This window comes from Numenius arquata, chromosome 5 (genome assembly GCF_964106895.1).
Source record: "Numenius arquata chromosome 5, bNumArq3.hap1.1, whole genome shotgun sequence".
Lineage (NCBI taxonomy): Eukaryota > Metazoa > Chordata > Aves > Charadriiformes > Scolopacidae > Numenius > Numenius arquata.
The window spans coordinates 4,992,887-5,019,339 of record NC_133580.1 but is presented as its reverse complement, the minus strand read 5'-3'; the positions used below and the strand labels follow the sequence as shown (position 1 = coordinate 5,019,339).

At 44.9% G+C, this 26,453-nt stretch overlaps 2 protein-coding genes across 2 annotated transcripts; one reads left to right on the top strand and one right to left on the bottom strand.

The window, feature by feature from the left end:
• The first annotated feature begins 341 nt into the window (after nt 1-341).
• Nucleotides 342-6,776, top strand: BRCC3 (BRCA1/BRCA2-containing complex subunit 3). The gene is made up of 8 exons (XM_074147504.1): nt 342-446; nt 799-918; nt 1,612-1,699; nt 2,851-2,939; nt 3,568-3,623; nt 4,193-4,324; nt 4,900-4,943; nt 5,887-6,776. Exons 1-8 carry the CDS (start codon nt 342-344, stop codon nt 6,036-6,038), a joined length of 786 nt encoding a protein of 261 aa, XP_074003605.1. The 3' UTR covers nt 6,039-6,776.
• Nucleotides 6,777-13,335: 6,559 nt separating this feature from the next.
• Nucleotides 13,336-24,931, bottom strand: ZC4H2 (zinc finger C4H2-type containing). Its single transcript, XM_074147974.1, has 5 exons — nt 24,699-24,931; nt 20,046-20,217; nt 18,013-18,185; nt 16,711-16,873; nt 13,336-15,583 (listed from the first exon to the last, which is right to left on the bottom strand). Exons 1-5 carry the CDS (start codon nt 24,749-24,751, stop codon nt 15,470-15,472), a joined length of 675 nt encoding a protein of 224 aa, XP_074004075.1. The 5' UTR covers nt 24,752-24,931; the 3' UTR covers nt 13,336-15,469.
• Between the last annotated feature and the right edge of the window lie 1,522 nt (nt 24,932-26,453).

Sequence of the window (26,453 nt, the reverse complement as noted above, 5' to 3'; positions counted from 1 at the left end):
GCTCGCAGGCCCCAATGGCCGGGCCCGCAGCGGAGCCCCGCCCCGAGCCGGGTCGGGCCGCCCCGCTCCGCCCGTCCCCCTCCGTTCCGCCGCCCGCACCGCCCCGTCCCGCCCCGGCGGAACCCCGGGGCCGCCGCTCGCGTGGGCGACACGGGCGTTTCCGCCGGGAGGCACCGCTCGTCTCTCCGGAAGCCAGGCGCCACCTTGGCCGCGCCGATTGGCTGGAAGGGCGGGGAGCCCCGTTGGGATTGGCTTCGCTGGCGAGAGTGGGCGGGGAAAGTGGGGCTTGTCCCTACCGACTTCCGGGACGGCGGGGGGGAAGACGGGTGGGTGGCGGCAAGATGGCGGTGCAGGCGGTACACCTGGAGGCCGACGCCTTCCTGGTGTGCCTCAACCACGCGCTGAGCACCGAGAAGGAGGAGGTCATGGGGCTCTGCATCGGCGAGGTACCGGGGCCGGGTGGGGCTGCCGCGGGGAGACGGCGGGAGGCGGTGCTGCCCGGGCGGGGCGAGTGGCTTTCGCCGCTGCGGGCCGTGGGAGGGCGGGCTGCGGGCTCTTACCGTCTGAGCGGGGCTCGGTCTCCGCGGCGGGGAGCGTTGTGCGGGCCTGCGTGGGGGCGGTTCCGCTCCAGCCTTCCCTCTCCGGCCCTGACTCGCACAAAGCTGGGAGCGAGGAAAGCTTCCAGCCCGGCCGCACTCTGTACCGTCTCCTGCTGGAGCGACAGGAGCCGGCCCTTTCCCTGAGGGTGGTTGTGCCTTTAGCAGAGAAAATGATGGGGTTTTCTTTCTGTGTCGCTAGGTTGATACCAGCCGAATCGTTCATATCCATTCTGTCATCATCCTGCGCCGCTCCGATAAGAGAAAAGACCGCGTGGAAATTTCGCCAGAGCAGCTTTCAGCCGCTTCTACTGAAGCGGAGATATCCTTTGGCAGGGGCAGCACCAAACCTGCCAGTGAGGTGGTTTAAATTATGTTTTAAATTTGTTCTTGAAGTTGCCCGCTGCTTCCCTCCTACAGCCGTTGGGTTTGGAGGGCTGTCGCCGTTCTTCTTTGGTTCCAGTTTGCAGTAGAATTGTGTTATAACTGTGGTTTGAGTTTTTTTTATAATTTCTTCGTATTTGGTCACAAGTAAAATTGAATCCTGTTTTTTGGGGAGGTTAGCAGTTCTGCAGGGAAACTTTGTAGAAGATGAAAGGTTGACAAGTCTCTGTTTCCAAGTCTCTGCGTCCTTTTCCCTGCGGATGCTCAAGGATGCTGTTTTGGACACCTTGCTGCCGTGTCACTTAATGCCACATGCAAACAAAAGCCAGTTTGCTTCTGCAGCAGCGGCATCCTGTCAGTGCTGGGGAAGGGGCTTCCACCAGCTTCCTGCCGCGTGTCTTGTCACCCCTCGAAAGGGATCTGGAATTCTGTTGAGCGATGAGAAACTCTTTTAAAAATCTGCTGGGTTTCCTTGTACAAAAAATCCTGCTTCGGCAGGGGAGTTGGACTAGATGATCTTTATGGTCCCTTCCAACTCTAAAAATTCAGTGAAATTCAGTGGAAAAAAAAAAATAAAAATAAAATTCTGCCGTTTGCTCTGTTGGTTTCAAAAGCACCTTGACTCACACACAGGTTGGCTGAAATGACGGGACGTCCCATGAGAGTTGTGGGCTGGTACCACTCTCATCCTCATATAACTGTCTGGCCATCGCACGTCGGTAAGAGCGGTCTTGGGTTGGGTTCGATGTGAAAAGTCACAGTTGGATAACTGTGTACAGCAGAGGGCTACAGAGATGATGAGGGGCCTGGAGCATCTCTCTTACGAGGAAAGGCTGAGGGACTTGGGTCTTTTTAGTCTGGAGAAGAGAAGACTGAGGGGGGGATCTGATCAACACCTATAAATACTTAAAGGGTGGGTGTCAAGAGGAAGGGGCCAGTCTTTTTTCAGTGGTGCCCAGTGACAGGACAAGAGGAAACGGGCACAAACTTGAACATAAGAAGCTCCATCTAAACATGAGGAGGAACTTCTTCACTTTGCGGGTGGCAGAGCCCTGGGACAGGCAGCCCAGGGTGGTGGTGGAGTCTCCGTCTCTGGAGACATTCAAAACCCACCTCGACATGTTCCTGTGCAACCTGCTCTGGGTGGACCTTCTTTGCCAGGAGGGTTGGACTAGATGATTTCCAGAGGTCCCTTCCAACCCCATATCATTCTGTGATTACTCAGTTTACTGGATTTTTTTAGAGCTGTACGTCCCAACTATCAAAGTTTGGTTTCTCAAATGTCCTCTGGTAGGACAAGATTGTCTGGGTGGGCTTCAGGAACCTCTGCCAGTGTAGCCCCATTCCTGTCTGTATCCTCCAGGTGCTCAAACTGCACGAGACTGGGTAGTCGCAGATCAGCTAGTACTAGTACTACTGTTCTTCCAGACAGGAAAGCTAGACCTTGAGGGTGGGGAATAGCAAAAAACGCTGTGGGAATCTGTGATGCCCAAAAGCCTGCTGTGATGATTTTTGACATTTGTGAGTGTTAATGAAAAAATTAAAACTTTTTTGAGAGAAGCATGCAAGTATGTTTTAAGTGTTGGGCATTATGCCTATATAGTGATCTGTGGCACCAGGCTGATTCTAAGATCAGTTCTTGTTTTGTTAACCCATCCTGTATTTTTAAGATTTGCTGTTTAATTACATTTTAAATTGGATCTTTTTTTAAAAAAACAAACAAACCTTAGTCCCCTGGGGTAAGTACTTTAAAATAAAGCTTGTGCCATTTGTTACCAAATTCCAAGCCATCCTTCAAAAGGTGGCAAATCTTTTTCCGCTCCTTCAGGTGACCAATGCCATCCTCATTCTCTTACTTCTCTGTCTGCAGATGTCCGCACGCAAGCTATGTATCAGATGATGGACCAAGGTTTTGTAGGGCTTATCTTTTCCTGCTTCATTGAAGACAAAAACACAAAGGTAGGCAACTTAAGAATGGCAACAAATTCTCCAAGTACTCATGAGAAACATCAGCCCCAGGGCAAAGCTGAAATCCTTGGATGCAGCCTGTAAGAAGGGCTGAGCTCTGCTTGGAGCACAGTCAAAGCACAACTAGAATGGTGATGTTTGGATCGTAATCCCAATGACAGAAGAATGAGTTATTAATTACTCTGTGCTGACCCACAGCCTTGCTCTCCAGCCAGCAGAGCTGGGCTGGTACCAGGGGTCTGGGGCTGCATCAGGTGGCTGCAATATGTGTGTGCATTGGAATGTGTGAGTGCCCTTCAGCTCTTCAGTCCAAATACAGCTCATGGCACCTCTGTCCCTCTGGCCTCTTTAGGAGATGCTGCTGTAGCATGAGATAAGCCGATAGAGATGTCTCTTGTCTAGGTTTTCCAGGTATCTGTCGTTTAAGACTCTTTTTATAGTCAGTGGATATGTCAATATCTGCTTGTAAACAGTTCCATCCAGCATACCAATCAAAAAGCATGTACCTTTGCAACCTGTTAAAATGCTATTTGAAAGGATATTCTACTTCCTAAAGGAATATGTGGGTTTAGATAATTTTTTTTGCTCTTGGAATCTGACTTTCTTCTGTCTCTCTTAGACAGGCAGGATTCTCTACACCTGCTTCCAGTCCATTCAGGCCCAGAAGAGCTCAGAGTGAGTACAGCAGAAGAATATTATGTCCAGCGTCAGGCTGTGTTTCATCTTGTCTCTCCTTTCTGGGTTGTCTCAAATAAGCGGCTTCTGGGTTTATCTTGAGGAGCAAATACTATAGACGTGCTTGAATGAGCTAATACAGGGTGCTTGAAGAGAATCTAAAGATTAGGACTGATTAATTCAGACTAGAAAATTCGGTAGCTTAAGATTTGATGTAGGACTCTGTAGTCTGAGTACGAATTTGGGCTGTAATCCGTTGTATAGAAGGCCCATCCTTTTGCTTTCAACTGTAGAGGTCGAGGCTACAAGTTTGCCTGGTGTAGAGTCCCCACCAACTGCACACACATTGTGCATCGTATTGTCAGTAAAGGCCATCTAGTTGCTTTAGCATTAAAATTTAAGACAAGTGTGTGGCTATAAAAGGCTCCCGTTTACCCATCAGCTCAGGCATGTGTTCCCAAAAGTAAATCTGCAGCAATGGCATGCGTTGGACAGGCTGTTGCAGGTTTGTAGAAGTCCTTTTTCTTTCTCTGCTGCTTTGAAGTTAATTGTGTCTGATGCCTTTTTAGATATGAAAGGATTGAAATTCCTATTCATGTTGTCCCCCACGAAACCATTGGGAAAGTGTGTCTGGAATCAGCTGTAGAGCTGCCCAAGATCCTTTGCCAAGAAGAGCAAGATGCCTACAGGAGAATTCACAGGTAACAACAGCGGGGCTGCACCCCTCTCCAAGACTGTTAGCAACAGTAGAACACGTTAGCAGTACTTAAAGTACCATAACCTTAGCAGGGGTATAGAAAATAAGAAGCATTAGCAGCTCATGTGCCTTTGTAGGAGAACTGATTGAATACCTTCGCACTAAGGAGTCTGAGTTCTCTCAGCTTTGCACACAAGAATTAAGCATATACACTTCTTTCCTGCAACAAAAAAAAAAAGAGCTAGAACGTGTGTGAGCTGATAGTGGCAATGGCACTTCAGCGATGTGTCTGCGTATGACAGTAATTAGTGTTTAACCAGGGCAAGAGTGCTGAGAAGTCTGAAAAATGAGATTAAGTTTCAGCTTTTTTTCTTTTTCTGCCTCTGGTGCTCAACACATGTTTTTGTGCTGTAAGCTCTTTGTTATCCTTATGAATGTACAAAGCTTCAACAAGTGAAGAGGTTCAGATGTACCTGCAGCGTCAGGGACTTGTAGGTAGCTGGTTCTATAGCCTGGGTTTGCCTAATACACAATTCACTGCTGTCTTGTCACTAACCTGCATTCTGTTCGTTCTCTTAGTCTCACCCATCTAGACTCCGTAACCAAGATTCATAATGGCTCAGGTAAGGATTCTTTTTTCGCATGCACAAATCCAGGGTGGTGCTCCCAGAGTCAAAACAGTAGAGCCTGGAGCAGGGGTTGGTTTGGCTCTAATTTTGGGGGAAGAGTAGACCACAGCTGTGTAACAGTTCTCTCTTTGCCATAAAAGGCGTTTGCAAATAAGTATAAAAGCACAAACTTTTGTCTTTTTCTTTGCCATACAGTTCATATCCAATCATAAACACTGTGTAACCCAAAGATTGCCCTGGGACTGTTACCTTGTTACGTAAAGTCTAGTGGAGGATCAGAATTGTAACTAAACACTTTAAAGGAACACACCAAGGCCTGTAAAATAACCTAATCCTGCGGTTTATGAATCTGTTGTATCCTTCAGGCTTTGTACAATTGGTTACAATTACAATAGACATTGGGGTTTTTTGGTTGGTTTGGGGGTTATTGTTGTTAGAACAGTAAGGGGATTTTGGATTTGGTGAGTCTTGAAGTAGCATCTGGCTGATCTATACACATGCATCTCCTGGTACTTCCTGTATGTTACATGTATGTGACAATTTTGCTTTTGCCAGTGAGACAGGGTGAATCCTAAACACACTTCTGTTCCAAGATAAATACCCCGTTGTCCATTCTCATGTGCTCAATAAATGAGGCATTCTTTGCTTCTGAATTTAGAAATTAATTAGCATCAATGATGACTGACTTACATGCAGACTTCCAGATTTTTGCTGTAGATCTGTCATCCCTCCCCTGGGTATCTAAAGCTCAGATTGAAATTGCTTGTTGCCCTGTTTAGCAAACTGCTGATTCTGACTTTCCTGTGGGGGTGTCTGGTTGTCTTGGCCAGGATGCTGGAGGGTTTTCTTGGCTGTCTCTAATGCTCGTCTTTGGGGTTGTAGCACATCGAGTCTTTTGTGTGTTTGCACTGGCATGAAATGTTCTTCCTCTTTCCAGTGTTCACAAAGAACCTCTGCAGCCAGATGTCTGCCATCAGTGGGCCGCTCCTTCAGTGGCTGGAGGACAGACTAGAGCAGAACAAACAGCGGGTGCAGGAGCTGCAGCAGGAGAAAGAGCAGCTCCTGGAGGAACTAGCAGCTTTAGAGTGAAGGCAGAAACGCAGACCCTTCAGAAAAGAGACATGGAAAAAAACCTCTACGAGACCTACTTCTGGCTGAAGAGTGGCCCTGCACTGCCTTACAGTGAAAATACTAGCTGTGCCTCTTCTCTTGCCCCATGCAGCAAAGAGCTCTTCTGCGGGATAAGGGCTTTATCTGCCCCAGGTTGATGGAAAGCAGTGGTATCTCTCCAGGTGCTACGTGATGCAGTGCAGTTGTAGCTCAGTGGTGGGGTTGGGCAGCACCTGAAGAGACGTCAGTTCTGGAAGGCACACACCTAAGGAATGTGTTGTTTCTCCTTCCCCTATATTTTGACAGAAGTCTTACTGCTTTACATGTATTCCAGGAGCCTAGAATGGGAGGGTTAAAGGGGAAAAGTGTGTCCTTGCAGTCATATCTGATGCTGCCAACTTCTGCCGCCTTTTAGTAGCTTCAGTTGACCGTGGTCTTTTATCTAGTAATGTTCTGGATTACTGATTATCCACCCAGGCAGGTGGGAGGGAAGCTTGGGAAGAGACCTGGAAGAACTTTGACATAGGATCTGTGTTCAGCGTACTTCAAACCAAATAAAGAATTCCAAAGCCAGAGCTGTTTGGAGTAGAAATTAAATGGATGCTACAAAGTGTTGGTGCCTGCAATTTTTGGACACGGTCTGTATTCTTTTGCTTTGTGTGATGCTGTTGCGTGCCCAGCGCTGAGGTTCTTCACAAAATAGAGTGGTTTTGCTGGCTTAGTGGGAGGAGTCTGGTTCCTTCCCAGAGGGGAAAAAGGTTAACATGCTGAGAAGAGAACTGAAAAATATGCAAGCCTGTCCTTCTTACATGCTGAACTTAATTGCAGAAATTTCATTAGATTGACATGGAACAAAATACCTTGTTCTTGAACTAATCCTTTAAATGTTCTTGCTGTTGCATTTCAGAGTATCCCCCATCACATCCATCATCATCATCTGCGTTCTGTTATGTGAAGCCTGTCACCTGAGTGAAGGAACCAACAGCACAGTTAACACTTGTTTCAGCTCCTTGGTTCTAATGTAGATCTTTACACGCTCAAGTAGATGAAAATGAGCTGCCTACATTAGTGGAGGTTGTGACATTCCTGATAACTCATTAGCTTGACCGTGTTATTGGGGGAGTTGAGAAAGAGGCACTTCTCTTCCAGTGAACAGCCAATATTGATTAGCAACAGTAAATTGCTGTCAGACCTGGAAGCCCCTTAACCAGCTTGTTTTTGTCAGATTTCTTTTCAATCTTTCTGCATTGATATTAGCAAAACCCGTAACAGTAGAACTTTGAAGTAAAATGCTCGCTTTTTTTTTTCTTAAAAGTGCTGTAAATAGTATTTTTCTTTAATTAGTTTTTGAACAGTGTCTTTGTTCTGTTGGTTTTATTATTGTTTTTGAGTTCAAGTGCTCTTTACCTTGATCTTTGTTGGGGGGTTGTCCCTCACTGTCCCTAGGCTCCGTGAGAGCTCCTTGGCGATCAGCTGGCAGCTGACTTTCCAGTGCCATTTCCCAGAGTATCCTGCCAAGCACATCCCAGTCAGAGCCCAAACGAGCTCTCCTGCAGTCCAAGCCTGCTATTTGGTTAGTTTTATTTTGCTTCCCTCAAGATCCCAGCCAGGGCCGATGGATTGCCCCCCCCTCTAGGGAGGCGTGGGACCGTTCCCACTCGAGGTTACACCTCACAGGAAAAAGAAGTTGGTTTGGTTTTGGCTCTCTATCCGCTCCCTGAGTTTTGTCCTCTCAGACTCCCGACGCTTGACGGGCCCAGAAGTGGAGGGGGCGGCGGCGGGAAGCGGCGCCCTCAGGCCCTCCCGGCCCGCCGTTGCGGCCTGCAGGCCCCGGTGAGCGCCGCCCGGTACCGCGGCGGGTCGGCAGCTAGGGGAAACGCTTCCCGTGACGGCAGGGGTTAACGATGAGAGCTAAGGTTGGTTTGTAAACACCGGGAACGGCCGGCGAGAAAGGACGGCTGCCGTCCCCGCCGCCGGGGCACAGACGGCGCTCGGGGCGCGGCACCCTGTACTGCGCATGCGCCAGGCCTCCGCGGCGGGGGACGGCGGCTGCACTGCGCATGCGCACTCCGGCGGCGGGAACTATTCTGTCATGGAGTCGTTTGGGTTGGATGGGACCTTAAAGATCGTCCAGTTCCAACCCCCCTGCCCTGGGCAGGGTCCCCTTCCACCAGACCAGGTTGCTCAAAGCCCCATCCAACCTGGCCTTGAACCCCTCCAGGGATGGGGCATCCACAGCTTCTCTGGGCAACCTGTTCCAGTGTCTCACCGCCCTCAGGGTAAAGAATTCCTTCTAATATCTAATCTAAATCTGCTCTCTTCCCGTTTGAAGCCGTTACCTCTTGTCCTGTCAGGCCTATCCTAATTCAGTGAGCTCTACCAGTGAGGTTCAAAACACAGGGAGCGTAGGGCCAGGGCAGTGACCGTCCACCCGTACTGGGCACTGGTGAGTGTCCAGTGCACGAGTGCTGTGTCCAGTTTTGGGTTCCTCACGACAAGAAAAACACTGAGGTGCTGGAGCGGGTCCAGAGAAGGGCAACGGAGCTGGTGAAGGGTCTGGAGCACAAGTCTTGTGAGGAGCAGCTGAGGGAGCTGGGGTTGTTCAGCCTGGAGAAAAGGAGGCTGAGGGGAGACCTTCTCGCTCTCTACAACTCCCTGAAAGGAGGTTATAGTGAGGTAGGTGTCAATCTCTTCTCCCAAGTGACAGGCGACAGGACAAGAGGAAACGGCCTCAAGTTGCACCAGGGGAGGTTTAGACTGGTTATTAGGAAAAATTTTTACACTGAAAGGGTTATTAAGCATTGGAATAGGCTGCCCCGGCAAGTGATGGAATCGCATACCTGAAGGTATTTAAAAGATGGGTAGATGTGGTGCTGAGGGACATGGTTTAGCAATGGTTTTTGTCAGTGTTAGGTTAACGGTTGGACCTGATGATCTGGAAGGTCCCTTCCAACCTACACGATTCTATGATTCTAACTTTTAATACAGCCCTGAATGTACATTGTCTTATGCTCCCCTTATGGTACCCTGCAGCACCGGCTGTCCCTTACTGCCCAGTATTTTTTCAGCGTCTCAGCAAAATAGTCATAGTTTTTAACGAAATCTGAATTTTGCTTTTTGTTTGTTTGTTTTTTCTAGGTATAAGGATCTACAAGTGGCCCTGAAGTTACGTTGTATGCTGGTTCCTCTCCCACCCCCTCTCTGGTACATAGAGTGAAGTAGGTACTAAAATACCTGAGGAGACAGATGGGTTTTGGTCCACTGAAAAGGTGGGTTTTCTTTTAATTTGCACATAGTTCTCAATTTTCTGTGTCCTTTGCAATGTAACCTGCTTGCTTTTGGAAACTTCTGCTCTTGTCTCTGGAGAGACTGATGTCATGATTCCCTTATAGGCAGGGATTCCCTTATAGGCAGGGAATCTATGATGAGTAGAAAGCTGAGAGCAGGAAGCTCAGCAAAAGCCTCAAAACCACCTGTTTATGAAAATATATTGAATTATATCAGTGACATATGAATGTCTGCTGTGAGGAAAGAAAGTCTGGACGTTGGTGTCTGGCATTTTGAGTTTTAGCCACACCACTCACTTCAGTGTAGGTAGTTGTGGCAGTTGGTTTTCTAGTTTGGTCCATATAGCCGTCTCCTGATGCACAGTGCCGTCCTCAGTCTTGTTCTGCTTTGATTTGTAATGAAGACTCCAGAACAGAATCTCATCAGCCTGCTTGGTCTTCTCAAGATTTCTGTTACAACTGGAGTAAAGAAAGGTATGTTTCGCTTGTATTAGGTGATTATTAATGCTAAGCTTAAATCTTAGAGTTAGGAAGATCATGGGTTTGGGAGCTCATATTACTGCAGGATCTTGCTAAGCTCAGGAAAATATGATGGAAGCTGATGTCAGTTACAGGGAATATTTCAGGGTTAGTTCTTAGGAAGGTGTGAGTCAGTGCATTGGTTTTGTGACTAATGTTACAGGTAATGTTACAGCTGGGGTTAGGATTAAGGAACTGGAAAGAGCAGCTGGATGAACAGAGATCAGTGCAGGATGTTTCAGAGTTTGAACAATTCAGATGGCAGTAAACAAAATGAACAGAAGCCAAACTATTTCTTTCATCTTGGAATGTCTCTTATAGTACAAAGGAAGATTAGGGCAGTCATCAGGTTTGATGGCTTATGTGTGTTTGAAGACAGTACCTATGGAAAAAAATCATGCTTGTATTTAACCAAGCACAGGTTCTGAGCTCTGTGAGGTCTGGGACAGACATTCTTCTCTGAATCCAGGTATGAGAATGGATTAGGTTATTTCTCAGAACTCTTTTCATTACCATGCAGTAGGTTACCACCTTTGCTGGTGGCGTACATCGTATGTGGGCTTTCCTGACAGAGCTGGGTTAGGGAACACTCCCATAAGCTCCTCAGTCACTGCTTTGTTAAGAGATGGAACTTCCAGCAAGCAGTAGCAGAAGATACAATCTCCTAATGGCAAAGCAGGACTCTAGAAGACAGCCATCCCCTACCTTAAATCAGAGAGGGAATCGTGTCTCTTGCTGCATTCAGTTTAACTTTAGAAAGCAAAACAAACCAGGAGGTTCCTCAGTAGTAAAGAACTGTGAAAAAATATGGGTTTTGGCCTCTTGACAATCTAGCACCTGACAGAAGGTGTTGGATATGACTCTTTTCTTTAAACTCAAATCTGTCTGAGCGAGACTTTTATTCCCACCTAAGACTGGTTTGTTTGGAATTACCTTAAATTGACTGGGAACTAGTTCCAGCTGAAGCTCTGCGAATCAGTCCAAAACTGAAGTAAACCCCCCCAGTCAGAGCTTTCAGTGGTTGAACCGCAGCAGAGGGACGCGATTTCCTTGTTATTTTTCTGGGTCTGTTTGAGTTTCATAACTGGACACCTGCAAGGCCAAATTAGGCATTTTTATGCACAGAAACTCTCCAGTTCCAGTGTTAGTAGCCAGTGGTAGCAGAGGATAGGCTTGTTTCAGAAGTACCTTGTTTGGGGAATTAAGACACTGTTTCTATGACTCTTACACAGATGCAGAAATCTTGGAGCTTAAGCACACAGTGGTTTGCGTTCCAGAAATGCGACTTAGAAGTTTGCCTAGGTTAAAACCTGTCCTGCTATCTCCTTTTCCTTTCTATTTTCTAAAGCTCATTAGAACAGGTATTTCTTTGCTCATATTTATGTCCATAACGTTTCTATAATTATGGCTAATTGCATCCTGTTAAATTAGAGAGCTGGGTTTTACCTTTCAGGACATGGCTGTTTCTCAGTAGCAGAAGCAAGTAACAGATGTGAAAACAGTCTCCAGGAGGAAAGCATGACATGAAACAAACATTTATTAAAAAGGACTGTACAGACAAATTAAACAAGTAGCACACTGTTACTCCTACTGGGCACAGGAGTAAAATATATAAAACACAGAAGCCAGTGGAAACACCAGATATTGCTAAAATACCTAAATGCTAAAAAGAAAACCTATGTTGGAGGAATTAGAAAACTGTAAAATAAAGGAAAGCACTTTTGTTTATTTAAAGGGCTAGTAAAGTCTTAATTTATTGAATAGTCTGCTATTTAAAATAACACATCAATGGCTATTCTTTCAAAATTAGATTCTGTAACTTGAAGCCCCTGGCAGGTTCAGTCAGTCAGTGTCCTGTTTAGAAAGCTGAAGTTGAATTCAGGCAGTGCAAGTATCAAAATTTGGCTTATGTCTTCTCTGTAGTTAATGAGGTCCTTGGCACGAAAGTTTGAACAACTGATCTACCCCAGCTTGGGTACGAAAATGTCTATAGCAAAGCCTTTAAACACAGTAGACTGTTTGCATCCTTTCAGCATGAGCTTAAGGTTGGGGGCAGGGGGAGAGGCTTGTGATTCTTTTTTTTCTGCCATTTGGTTGAAGAACAACATGACTGTCCTTTGAGGGAAGTGAGGAACCAGGAAAAGACCCTGGAAATCATCTATAACAAAAGAATCCAGTAATTTTGTTGTTGCTTGAATACCCATTGAAAAGGGAATGACAAAGCCAGGGTTAAACAAGACTTTAGTAATATAAAAGTCTTGTAAGCTTTGAGAAGGGTCTCTTCGTGGCTAGTAAGAGAATTTACCCCAAATAAGAATGAATTTAAGCCAAGTGAAGAAGTATCCTCAAAGAACCTTAGGTACAAAGGAAGAGGTCATTGCTGCTCCACGGAGCAAAAATGCACTAGACTTGTGCTAAGAACTGTACTTCAGACGGCTTCCTCCTCTGACTGAAAAACAAAAAAATCAGTATTTCATAATTATCCCTCTAGTCCCTTGAGAAAGGTGCCTGGGAGAAAAGGGCCTGGGGCTGTCAGGAGAAGAGCTCTTCAGTTAAACTTCCTTAATTAATCTGTAAGAGAAAAGGAGAATACTGGTTCCCTATGAAAGATACTGCTTCCCTCCCCCCGCCCCCAGGATCCCTTAATAATAATACAGATTTTGTCTCCTTGAAATAGTTAGAACTGTAGAATACCTTTAGTTGGAAGGGACCCATAAGCATCATTGAGTCCAGCTCCCTGCTCCTTGCAGGACTACCTACCACTAAGCCATGACTAAGAGCATTGTTCAGATGCTCTTTGGACTCTGACAGGCCTGGTGCCGTGACCACTTCCCTGGGGAGCCTCTTCCAGTGACTGACCACCTTCTCAATGAAGAACCTTCTCTTAATGTCCAATCTGACCTTCTCCTGATGCAGCTTCATTCCATTTCCTCATGTTTGGTTGCTGGTCACCAGCGAGAGGAGATCAGCAGCTCCTCCTCCGCTGTCCCCCTTGAGGAAGCTGTAGACTGGGATGAGGTCACCCCTCAGTGATGAGATCCCCCCTCAGCCTTCTCTTCTCCAAGCTGAACAAACCAAGTAACCTCAGCTGCTCCTCGTAAGTCTTGCACTGGAGGCCTTTCACCATCTTCGTCACCCTCCTCTGGACACACTCCAATAGTTTGATGTTCTTCTTACATTGAGGTGTCCAAAACTGCACACGGTGCTTGAGGCCGCACCAGTGGGACAGTCACCTCCCTGGCCCGGCTGGCCATGCTGTGCTCCATGCACCCCGGGACACGGTTGCCCCTTTGGGCTGCCAGGGCACGCTGTTGACTCAAACTCAATTGGACTCATATTCAGTTGGACTCATTCTCACGCTATTCATACGGCAGAACTTCATAAAGGACGTGAAAACAGATTTGTAAGCGCTAATACATGATTGATACAAACACAACATGTCATATTCACATTTTTTTTCTTTTTTTTTTAAAAAACCAAACCTTGTTAAACACGAGGGCACAAGAGACTACTTTAAAAAAGTAAAAAATACAAAACTGCTGTACTAAATCAGTAAACGGTGCATCCAGTTTAGAGCTCCAGAGATCTCCCAAGAAAGAAAGAACCTGCCAAAGTACCAGTGAAGTGAGAGCAGCTACGACTACCCCTATCTGTCTCAGAACGGTGAGTCGAAGTTTCTACAAATCTATCCTCCTATTTGCACTGCTTCATGGCAGGCCATTCACCCGTTCTCCACTGTCACTACTTCTTAAATTTACATACAACCGTCATCAATGTATGCTGCTCTTGTGCATGCGCTTTGGGGGAGTCCATGTACTGTCCTTCAACTCTTGTGTGCGTTTTCCCTCAAACCCAACAGGAATTGCTCTGAATGGGGCATACAGTATGTGGCCACTCTGACATTTAAAACTTGTGTTAGGAAACATGCATAAGGATAGAATGGTCCACGTTCTGTCTCTGCCATCAACAGATGTTTATTTGGCTATGAAACATTAAAATGGGAGAATATCAGCTGAACTTGGCATAAATTTTAGGGCTATATTCAATGAAATACGTGCTTTATGGTGGAGTTGGGAAATTAATGGCAATGTATGTGATGTGGCCAGCAAAACTGGTTTATGTGGATGTGTACAGTGCCCAGCATTTGGCAAAGTTCTGACCAGAGACTTGGGGCTTCCCTGTTCTTCCTATTTAAAAAAGCAAAGTTCTCAATATAACCACTCTAGCATAAAAGTAGAGGAAAACCTGGGTTAAAAAAGAGAGGAATGTAAACAGGCAGTCCCTGCTTCCTGAAGTTAGTGAAAAGAATATTTAATACTTGAGATCAATTTAGACAAAAAGGTGGTGACAAAACTGAGATCAGAAGTGAATGTTAAGCCCTGGTTCTGTAGTTCGGTCGCTGCCGTCCTCCCTGTTGGAGGAACTGTTGTTACATGGGGTGAAAAAAGAGGGTACAGGGAGGGGTCTAAAGGATCCTGTAGTCAGGGTTCTCTGGGCACACATACAGAGCAAGAAAAAAAACTAGGTTGAAATAAAGCGCACTTAAAAATGACCTATTAAAAGACACAAAATTAGGAACTTTTGGTTGAGGGAGGACGATGGCACCAAAGCCAGGCATTTCTGGTGAAATACATCATTTTTAAGTGACGCTGTTCTTGGTGCATGTTACTGACCTCCCCTGTGCTCCCGTGGAGGATGTGTCTGCCAGGGGAGTACTTGGGCTGTGGAAACCAGGACCAGGAGCCTTGCAGAATGGCTGTTGGGCAGTCTGGGCACGTAGAGATTTGGGATATTTCATGCACGTTTCCTAGAGAAGCACAGTGAGCTGACTCTGGCCACAGAGCCTCGAGGACCACTAATACAGTTCCTCTGAGCCCTGTACTCAAGTCAATCAGTCTTCTGAGTGCTGGAGATAATACCATATTATGATGTTAAAGCATCACAAATTATATCATTTTTAGAAATTTATACACAGCCAGCAACTTGATCCCCCTTCCAAATTTTAAGTCAAGTTTGAGGGAATGCTACAATCAATCTCCAGTACATCAAAACTCACGTGTCCATAATACACTGATTTCCTGTATAACCAATTTATTTTTTTTCCTGAACATTTCCTGTATAAAAAGAGCTCTACTGGATACCTAAACCTATGCGGTTTTACTAGATCGGAAAACAAATTCTTCTTTAGTGAAACAAACAGTCTGCTATTTCAGTACTTCAAATAGTCTCCTGTTATCAGGAGAAAACAGAATAGTCTTCTAGTAACTGTTTTTAAAAAGAGAACGTAAAAGCATTTATGGTAATTGCCCATAGGAATAGCCTGGCATTTAGGATACTTGCATAAGAATTCTACTTCATTTAGGAGTCCAAAAGATGGAATGATTGAAAGTTAAACTGTAGCACCAGTAATACTTACTTTCCTAAACCCAAATCCCTAAGGACTGGAAGGAAATTGGGACAGAACAGGAACATTGTGCTTACATTGCATTAAATAGAAAACAATGGGTCGGTCGTACTTGAGTCTGCACTTCAGTAAAGTCTGGTCCAGTTCTACTGGAAGAGTACTGGAACCGGTCACGTGTTTGTTCGTCAGGCTTCTGGGTTTCATTCGTCTTGTTTCCTCTTGGGCTTTTTGGGATTCCGGGACCGGCTCTTGGCTTTGCAGAGTGGACATATGGGCGCGTTCCGATGAATTTGTTGGTGACAGGATAAACACGCCTGAAATGCGACATCGCAGCCTCTTGTTACATACATTTAAGTGGCATTGTTAACGTGGGTTATTGAGTAACATACTCTAAGTACAGAAAAAAATAAGGCTTCTTACCTTCATAGGGAAACCAGAGCTATACTCTATACAACCCAGGTCTCTGGATTGTACAGTAACTTCAGGCCAGCTGAAAAACTAGAGTATCTCATTGAATTGAAACTACCGTTCAGCAAACACATGGGTCAGGCATGTATCAAGAACTTGTACATTAAATTCTATGTTGTGTTAAACGTTCCACACGTTTTGAAGATGTTTACACGTGTGATAGCTCACTGGGTCACAGTGAAGGCCAGCTGTGATGTTAAAGGATTCAAAGCAGGAGCGGGTGCTTAGATGAATTCCACATATTTAACAAAGATACAGAACTCTGCCCTTTTGCTCTGTATTACTTTCAGAAAGGCTTTTCCATGTCCTAACTCCAGACAGTAAGTACAGAACTATGGAGTATATCTACGTCAGTTTGCCTCCTTCATCAGTGAATCTTTGGAACCTGGATGGGATGAATACCCCGCTGGAATTCCTTAGCTCTTTTTACTGACTACAGAAGGAGCTGAGTCAAACTGTCACTTAAGTGCCTGTGGTTAGGTTAAATTAATCCATACGTTAGTCCTGACTTGAAGATCCCATGAAGTGCAGAAACAATCACCTTCCCTGGTAATTTGCACCATCAGTAATTACTCTCCCTCATAAAATACATGCATTGCTTCTGATATGAATCCATTTGGGATTAACTCCCAACTATTAGCTTTCCTTTTGCCCAGCGTTTGGTGTTGGTTTGTTTCTTACATGCCTTTCTCCCACATGAAATACAAGAGGAGTGGGAATGGCCTACATCTCTGCTGATGGAAACCCTTAAATCATAAAGGAGTCAAATAATACAGAGCCTTGTCCTTAACCCCTGATGACTGGTGCTACCACTTAAAGTCTACTTGGGGTTGCTTTTGATTTGAACCACTGTGAGAAAAAATCAGAATCAGGACACATAATTTTTCCTTTTTTTCCTTGCTATTGATCAGCTTTATAAATATAATATTTTCCAATGACAAAAGAGAAAGCCCAGGGCATTCCATCTCCTGACCTTCATGGGAGGTGGCTGTTGTCTAAAGGTTGCCGTCTGTCTGGTGTCTTGTTTCCGAGCCACTTGCAGCTGCTGGGCGGCTGCTGCAGCTGCAGCCAGAGACTCTGGGATGGGAGGCTCCTGTGGTTCAGTCTGCCATTCCGCTTTCTGCTTTTCAAAGTAGCTAGCCAAAAGAAAACCAGATAAAAAAAAAAAATATGACCGCCTTCTGCAGTATTCCATTAGTTGGTAAAGGATTATTTTGTGTTAAAACATAGTGGATCACATTTCCCCATCACATTCCTCCACTAGAGTCAAATTGCCTACACTTAGACACCGCTTGGACTAGTTCATAAATAGAATTGGTGGTATTTTCCTCCGCGTTTATACATTTCAGCCAGATTCCACATTGTCAGTTTCTAACGTACCTTGATTTACAACTGGATATAAACCTAATAGGATGGAAAACAGACAACATATATATTTAATCTTTAACACCTTTGGATGCACCTCTGTCAAACTTAGTTTATAGATTTTATTCTGTTAAAATTAATAACTTCTGTGTGCAATAGATCAATACATTCTTTGTAGTGTCAAGGTGCTTGGAATGGAAAACAGCATTTCTGAAGAAATGCGAAAGAAATCTTGGTAACTGTGTCTGAAAATTATGCCAAATGTGCTGGGCTTTAAGAGAAATGTAAGTTTCTTAAAACATCACTTGTGTTTAAAACTGATCCGTTAAACAAAGGACACTGTTCTTTTGAATAGTAGCTACTTCTGTCACCCTCCTCCACCTAGGTTATACCTAAAAATGAAACTGCAATTTATTATCCAAATCTGCTCCACATCTAGGTTAAACTTACTTCTTGACAGCCATAGGTATATTGCTAAATGCCACTGCCATGTGCATGCAGCAACAAGTAAAATTCTGACTAGCAGTAGCACAAACCAACTAAAGAATACTTCGTTCGTATCCCTTCCTTGTATTGCCTCCTACCTCTGCTTGCTAAATGAGCAAAAAAAAGAAATTATTTTCAGGAAAAAAGTCTTGCTAGAAATAGCAGCATATGGTATAAAAATCTAGAAAACCAACCACCCTGAATTTTGTATGTAGAGTTTGCAGCTTGTAATAATCTAAATTTAACTTCTAACAAAGTTAAGTTTCATTCCGACTGAATGTTACCAAATACATGTGCTCCCACATCCCTTTTTTGTTAACTTTTCTGTTTCATGCTTACCTCTTAAGTTCTTTTTTCCACCTACCAACAAAAGTAAAACGAATCGAAGGTACAAAAGCAGATAATGTTTGCTTTGGAGACTTACTCAAGGGACAGTTTCTCTTCCTCCTCACAGAGATCTGGCAGCCTCTGCAACCCCAGAGTCATCCGCAAAGCATCTACGTGCTCCTTCAGGGGCTTGTACTCCTCATGCAGGCGGCGGGTAGATTCCAAGAGCTTGTTGAGATCGTTCTCGGACTGCTTGATAGTATTCTCCATCTGAAACAGGAGGATGGGCATGTTTTTAAAGAACTGTTCCTTTAATAGAGCTCCGATTGAGCAAAAGGCTGTATCAGAGAGAAGAGATTTTTCTCACTCAAGTTGGAAGAGGCTGGAGACAATGCAATAGTAAAAACAAAGAGTTAAGATACCGAGAGGATGAAAACTGGGCAAGGAAGAAGCAACTAAAAGTGACACGAGATGCATTTTCATTTATAAAGGTGCACTCAGCCTATCTGACCTTCTGAGCAACAGAAAAAAAGCAGGTAGAGAGGCTATAGATAAGTCAGCGAGTGAGGAGCTGTGGAAAACTCAAGGGACATTCAAGAAGAAATTAAAGTAGAATAAACTAATTTTCTCTGTTTCTAAGATGCCTGAACAATGTTGGTTAGAAGTTAACAAACATGCTAAGGAAAGGTTTCCGCTTCTCTTACTGTAAATGGGAAAAGCAGGAGAGAAAAAGGCAATCTGACAGGAAAACGAGGGGAGGATGAAACAGAGACTGAGGTTCCGCAGCTGGGCAGGGGAACAGACATTTCAAGTGATACATAAATGCAGTCTGCACATCCTTGTACTGGCTTACAGTGTAGGAGCTTTTTTCTTCTGGTGCAAAGCACAGAAACCTTCAGAGCTAGAAACCACTATACAGTCCTGTAACTGCCCTAACATGACGTAAAAAAATGCAATTTAAAAAATATATTCCCTATTTAGTCCCTCTAATTAGCTAATCTTCCTTATTTATAAACTTCTCTTACCTGTATTAATTCTCTCCAGGCTGATGCTTTTTAATATTTGGTGGGTCTGCTCAGTGCTGAAGGTCAGCTCTTACTAAGAAGTTAACAAATATCATATCAGGGCCACAAAAATGCTCAGAGGGCTGGAGCACCTCTGCTATGAGGACAGACTGAGAGAGCTGGGGTTATTCAGCTTGGAGAAGAGGAGGCTCCGGGGAGACCTTATAACGGCCTTCCAGTACCTAAAGGGGGCTACAGGAGAGATGGGGAGGGACTCTTCATCAGGGAATGTAGTGATAGGACGAGGAGTAATGGTTTTAAATTGAAAGAGGGGAGATTTAGATTAGATACTAGAAAGAAATTCTTTCCTGTGAGGGTGGTGAGACGCTGGAACAGGTTGCCCAGAGAAATTGTGGATGCCCCATCCCTGGAGGGGTTCAAGGCCAGGCTGGATGGGGCTTTGAGCAACGTGGTCTAGTGGGAGGTGTCCCTGCCCAGGGCAGGAGGGTTGGAACTCGATGATCTTTCAGATCCCTTACAACCCAAACCATTCTATGATTCTATATATTTTCACCTTCTCTTCCAAAAACTCCCCATCAAAAGTCTCAACTAGCTGCCAAAGTTTCTCTGTTTCCAGGTGCTAAACGAGGAAAGACTGACAGGAAGAAGAGTTTTCTATGGGACTGCCCAGAATGATGTTACTATGGCTACTAGTAAAGTTGTAGCCACAACGGGCTTGGTTATTTATCCTCTGGGTGCAGATGTTACTGTGCCAACATTACAAAATATCCTGCCCAACACAGACAGGAAAAAACAATTATCCTGAGGAAAACTGACTTTGTGCTTTATGTAGTTTCCTGGGATGGCAGTGTACGGTCCAGATTACTGAACCAGTGATGGTTCACTGATGTGCACGATTCCACAGCCTGTGGGCTGTCCCGCGAAGTGGTGGAGTCACCGTCCCTGGAGGTATTTAAAAGATGGGTAGATGTGGTGCTGAGGGACATGGGTTTTGGTGGTTTTGGCAGTGTTAGGTTGATGGTTGGACTTGATGACCTGAAAGGTCCCTTCCAACATAGACAATCCTATGATTCTATACACAACCATGTCTCGCACTGTTCCGTACCACGTTAATATCAGCATGGATCAGCCGCAGCTCCTCCACATGGGCCATCTTCTCTTGCAGCAGCAGGTCCATTTCCTGCTTGTATTCTTTCAGGTGCCGCTCCTCAGACTCCAGGGCTTCAAATTCTGCTTTCAGCCGGGCCTTTATTTTTTCCATCTGCAAAGTCTTATTCCTGGATCCCAGTGATAATTAAAAATACAGAGGGACAACAGTAAGTCACTGCAACGTATTTTTGTGAGGTGTCACTTTATATGTGAATAGATGGAAGAAGGTGACAGCAGTGATAGACAAGAGTGAGGCTACACACGTCTGAGAAAGGATGAGGTGCAATGAGAGAACAGAATTCTAATACCAGCTCTTTTGGTGAGCTTTTCAGTGCTATGAGAATTCTTATACTGAATTATGAAATTATCAGAACATTGACAGTTACTGTAGATTCAGAGAATTCAGACCCATAGAGTTCTACTGCATCAATTAACTCGGATTAAGCCCTATTTCCAAAATAGAGAAATTCAGAAAATCTGGCAGGTTTAGCACAGGATTCTGAGAAATGTAAAATGAATTGGACGTGATTATAGTATCACAGACACAGACTAAAACTATGTGGACAGTAATCTGAACTGCTAAAATACTAACTTCAACTTCAGGTTAAGGAAAATTCCAGAGCAATGACATATCAGAATAGTAAAAACTCAAATGACATTGCCCATCAACATCCCACTTGCGAGTAACTCTGCATTCTCTTGGCTCTTTGCTAAGATCTAGTACCTGTCCCATATTTGTAAATGTTTCTGCCCATGTCCTGCATTCTGATTTTTTGGGGTTTTTTTGTGCCAATCCGTAATTCCATAGCAAAGATGTTCAGACGCACAGTCCTTATCTCTCTCTTCAAAGCTAATAATCAAAGAATGTGAGTTTCAGTCATCAGACAGTTTTCAGCAGTGGAACAGCCCACTGCTGTTGTGATTCAACGCTTGTCCAAGCTGTTGAATGGAACAAACAAACTGTTCTTGTTCCTGTGATTTAGTTAATGAAGAGTTATTTTTCCTGTACTGGGTGTTAGAATATGATACTGGGTAACCAGTGTGTCAACAACACTTAAACGTTTCTACCAACAGGCATTGGTACTTCAGAAAGAATCTTAACAGTAAAGTTATTTCCTCTATATAAATAAGTTGTAGGAGATACGGATTACTATTGCCAGTGATGGCAATCCATGACTGTTAAGAATAGAAGTACCAAAGATAGATACAGAAAAAGCCAATGACAAATAAGGTCACACCAGAGGTCACTCAGAGACATTTACAGATATTGTGGTAGACATGTTTAAAACCAAATTTAATAAAATTCACTTGGTAAGTACGAGTATTAGGTCTGTAGCTCACCATAGAGTTCACCTTTTTTCATATAGTATGTTTATTATAGAAAATGGAAATTGTATACCTGTGAGCATACATTTATTTTGAAAGGTACGCAGTCATTCCAGTTCTGAAAAGTCCGTATCTCACCATGAGAGTAAAAAATAGCTGATGGAATAATAAGGCAACTAGTAGAAGTTTTTATGAATGAAGTGCAGAAGCAGCCTGATGGATGTAGATAGAATGCATGTATGTAGCTATAACACTGTCATCTTTAATGTCCTTGGAGGTGTCCTGTCATTTACTGTACAATGGCCTATACTAATCCAAATGTAAACATTGGACTTAAACCAGTAAAAGAGATCCTCTCTGCCTTCCATTTTATATGTGGCAATATCCCACTAAAAAATACCATCCACCCCTCTTTTCATCGAGTCTCGTTGATCCCATTTACTTAAAACATTTATTTAGTAATGGCAGCTTTGATTACTGAAACTGGGAGTATTTGTCCCCAGTTTCCTCCCTGCTTCCTCCCTTGTATTTACGGCATGCGTTCACCTGGGACAATGGAAATAGAGCCGTTTCCTCACTCTTACTAGTCACTGGCTGCCATCCTCTGCCAAACTGCTCCAACAAATCAGTTGCAGGGGATTGTTTCAGTCCAGATGATTAGCTTTTGATGTTAGGGAAGGAAAAGTGTACACAAATTAGAGCTCTTCCTGTTAGCATCAGGCAACGTGCCGTAATGCTTTAAAACAGAAACCACAAGTGTGATTTCAAGACTGCCTAATGAATTCTGCCCTCATACTCTTTTCCCTTCTATTTAAGTTCTTACACTACACTGATGACAGTAGTCACTAAGTGTGTCCCCACAGGGCATTCAGCAGCGGAATTAGCATCTGCCATCAGTAAGTTCACTCTCATTCTCTTTTCTGTCCTCCCAGTGAGAAGACTAAGCACCGTCTTTACGTATTTGCTTAATTGTATGACTTGGGTCATACAATTAACTACTACTTAATGCATACAAATAAGCATGTGCAGATATGTTTGGATTGTTTACTGACAGCAGTAATTGCATTGACAACAAATTATATGTATGTATCTATAGATATGGATATAGATACAGGTCTTCAAAATCAGATTTCCAGGATCCCTTCGAAAACCCAGCTGAGCTGCCTTTAATAAGTGGTAGAGATCAACTACAGGAATGGGCAATTTCTTAATTTTGATTGCAAGGGCTTTTTTTCCTCTCTGCCTGTAGAATAATACATGGGATGCAGATTAAAATAAAGCCTGCCAAATCTATCAAAGGTGTATCTGTAAACACGAGAAGATCTCATGTTTATTTGAAGGAAATTCTTCACAGATTGCAAGCTCCTTTTAAAAGATTTGCGGATGAAAAAATAGGTTTATTTGATCGGGTTATGTTAAAAGAGACTCAAAGTTGACATCAATGTTGCAAGTAAAATTGACTTTTTGATGTTGATTTTTTTTTAATTTAAAATATATTCAAGCAACTTTCTTGATAGTTCACTGTACACTAAAGCTAGAAATGTCGCTTTTACAGTACCTTATGCCACAAATAGCAAAAAATGTCATTATAGTTTATATATCACCTTTGAATATATTATCAGAAAAACTGAATGCACCATAAATTTCCAAGTACCACTCTCTCTGAAAAGATAATTTAATGAGGCATTTAAATTAAGTGTTATAATAATTGGACCACGAACTGTAGCAGGCCATATTTAGATCTGTATTCTAAAACCGAGCATTGCCTAACAGGGGAGTAGAAAAGCCTTGTTCTTACTCTGCAAAGTATGTGTTGTCCCACCTCTTTCTACAAATAGTTTTGGGATGGCAGACACAGAAATATTTCTGCTTGATCTTTGTTCACCTTTTATTGTGTGAAGGCGGCCGAGGCCCATACACTGCTGCCTAATTCACCTCTTCCGTGGGTAAAATGTGCTTCTCGGAGGTGCAGTTGCCAGCCAGAAGTCTCTGTGACCGGTGGCAGTGTCTTTGTCCCCTGCCCTCTGTCCCCAGAAGCCCCTCTCCAGCTGTCATGTCCCAAACCACTTGTCATCGCTCTGGGGTTGCCCACCGTCGGCGTGTCTTATACCTCCCAGCTACATCCTAAATCACTGCCCTCGCTCTCTTCGTAACGTATTTTAGCTTTTGGATGCATTAATTCCTACTGAATAAGACACCTCAGGCCTTATCTGGAAAATTGATGCCCTAAGCCAAAGAGTGGAAAGGCTCTACCTAAAGCTGTGAAAGAGGCACGTCCCCGACGTGGGCACACGGGGTGCCGTGCCTGTGAACCCCCTCTTTCAGTGCACCCTGTGGGTCACCGTGGGGAGGACGCTGTGTACAAACCCCCGGTGCACCCACCGCCTTGCACCCAGCGGCAGCGAGCTCCCGGAGGGACAGCCGGTGTGTCCCCATCCATCCATCCATCCATCCATCCATCCATCCATCCATCCATCCCTCCCTCCCTCCCTCCCTCCATCCCTCCCTCCCGGTAACACCCCCCACCACTCGGGGTTCCCTTGCCCCCTCGGCCCCCTCTCCAGCTGGTAACACGGGCACGAATTCCACGCTCCCCGCAGGCCACAGCCCCGGGGAAAGCTGATCCCGACCCCGGGGAAAGCTGATCCCGACGACCCCCCTCCCCGACACTGGCCGCCCGGTGCGGGGCGGGGGGGGCGGCAGCCCCGCGGGTCTCCACCCGCCGGTGCCCGTCCGTCCTCGGCTCTGGGAATCCCATCCTGCCATCCCCTTCCTCTCCCAGCCCGTCAAGGCTCCTGCCCGGGAGCGAGTGCAAAACAACAGATTTACGCCAGAGAGCCTCAGGAATAAGAAATAGTAATTCAAAGGTCTTAAAAAAAAAACCCCGGACCCCGCTCCCCCGGCTGCGTGGGGCCGCCGCGTCCCGTCCCGTGTCTCCCCCCCCCCCCCCCCCCCCCCCCCCGATACCCCTCGCCCCAACCCGCGCCCTCTTCCTTCTCCTGTTATCGCTCGGGAGCAATTCCCTGGAAATACACGACCATCGCCGCCCTCCGCTGCGCATTCCAGCGGCGATTCCCAGCAGCAGATGCTCCTCTATCTAAGAAAAAAACAACCCTCATTTCCAGCTCCCAGGGTAGGGCCCGGCGGTGGGTCTGCTCTCTCTGGGGGGCACAATAGCTACTTTCGGGTCCGTGCGACTCCTCCGCTCCCCCCGGAGGGTAAAAAAAAAGAAAAAAAAAAAAAGCTGCTTCACGTTCACTGATGCGGCACAAAGCCAACGTACCTGATCTCCTTGATGCTCTCGAGTTTGCACATAATTTCTTGCTCATCTGCCATGCTTTTCACTCCGGGTTGAAAAACCTCCCGTCAAGTGTACAAAATGCCAGGGGAGAAAAAGAAAAAGGGGGGGGAAAAAAAAAAAAAGAAAAAAAAAAAAGAAAAAAAAAAAAGAACACCATACAATAGACACAATGTAGTCACCCCCCTTCCAGCATCTGGTCTCTGAGCCTGTGCGGTAGGCTCTAGTGGGAGCTGTGGGACTTAGAGTCCAGCTTCCCATTGCTGCCCGGGCAGATCCACGGCAGAAAGACTACATCACCCACAAGGCAGAGCAGAGCTTTCCTCCTGCCCTCCTTCCTGCAACTACATTTGAAATCAATTTGTCACACCTCATTATGTCAAAGGTTGTTAGGAGTGGGGGGAAAAAAAAAAAAAAACCAAACCAAAAGATAAAACAGGAGCAGGCGGCTTCCTCCTGAGACCTGTGCAGTGTTTAGCGTTTCGTTAAAATTACGGAATGCGCGCTAGGAGACTGCTGAATGAGTTCACGATTTTCATTTAAAACTTTTTGGACACAAAGGCATCCTCTAGCCATTATTACTGGCTAGACATGCTGGTTTCTGCTAGGTGCTCTGAGTGATGTGACAGTGTCCAGAGTTCAGAAAAGACATATTTTGTTCTTTAGGTTCTTCTTTTTTATTTCTGCTACTATCCGTAGCACTTGTAACTACGTGTCCTGGGTTGAGAGACACAGGACTAACTTTTCTTCTAATGCTGGGGAAAATTTCTCTTTTAGAAGACTCTAGTATCTGAATTTGTGAAAATATTTACTTTATAGCCAGCCAGGCTCTGTGGGATTCAAGGTTAGTGTTTTCGAGCCTTGCCAGGTGCAGGGACAAGGAGGAGCAAGGCCTGGGCATTTGACCCAGGCTGGCCAACAGGATTATTTCATACCATGAACGTCACATCCAATATAAATTAGAAAAGTTTGCTGCATGTGGGGCTCTCTCCCTGATGGCGGCGGGTCCAGACAACTCCTTGCCCCGGTGCCGGACCCCTGAGCCCTTCCCTTCCTCCTGAAGCCGTTGCGTTCGCAGTGTCGGATATTTGCTGTCCCTGCTGGGAGTGCACAGCTTCTGCTGATAGAATTGGCTGAGTATAATTCCTGTATATCTTATATCAGCATCAGGATTAATACTGGTTCTTTAGTATTATTGTTAATTTTTTAGTCTTAGTCTATTAAATATTTATATTTCAACCCTCGTTTCTTTGTGTTCCCCGATTCCCCTTTCCGGGTGGGAAGGGGTCATCGGGTGATAGAATAATTGTCTAACGACAATAGATTGTTATGGGTTCTCTCAAACCATGACACTACGGAAAAGAAAAACAAAATGCAAATAAAACTGTTGGGTGGAGGAAAGTGACCGTTTGTCTTTCTACAGACTTTTTAGCCAAGAACATCAGAGCACTTTACAGACATTGATGAACAGACTCAGCCTTTCCTCAGCCAGGTAATTGTTTTCCTTCGTCTTCTGTAAGGTACTAAGCTCTGTGTTTTAAGTTATGAAGATAACAGTTATTAACAGTTACATCTCAACACTTTGGAAGGACTCTTCCAGGATCTGTCCTAAGGGATCCAGAGTGTAAATTCAGCATCCTTCACCTGTTTGCCCCAGCATTTACCCTGGGGTTTGCCTGCTCTTGATGGTCACGCTGGGCTGAAGGGTCAGCACATGAGAATGAACCTTAAGCTCAAGGT

What these genes read in the sequence shown, in the direction of transcription:
- BRCC3 (XM_074147504.1), top strand. Translation starts at nt 342, where the DNA reads ATGGCGGTGCAGGCGGTACACCTGGAGGCCGACGCCTTCCTGGTGTGC. An exon ending in TTGAAGACAAAAACACAAAG is followed by an intron (nt 2,940 to 3,567) that starts GTAGGCAACTTA and finishes TGTCTCTCTTAG; the next exon opens with ACAGGCAGGATTCTCTACAC. An exon ending in CAAGATTCATAATGGCTCAG is followed by an intron (nt 4,944 to 5,886) that starts GTAAGGATTCTT and finishes TCCTCTTTCCAG; the next exon opens with TGTTCACAAAGAACCTCTGC.
- ZC4H2 (XM_074147974.1), bottom strand. Translation starts at nt 24,751, where the DNA reads ATGGCAGATGAGCAAGAAATTATGTGCAAACTCGAGAGCATCAAGGAG. An exon ending in GAGAGCATCAAGGAGATCAG is followed by an intron (nt 20,218 to 24,698) that starts GTACGTTGGCTT and finishes ACTGGGATCCAG; the next exon opens with GAATAAGACTTTGCAGATGG. An exon ending in GAAGAGAAACTGTCCCTTGA is followed by an intron (nt 16,874 to 18,012) that starts GTAAGTCTCCAA and finishes TCTTTTGGCTAG; the next exon opens with CTACTTTGAAAAGCAGAAAG.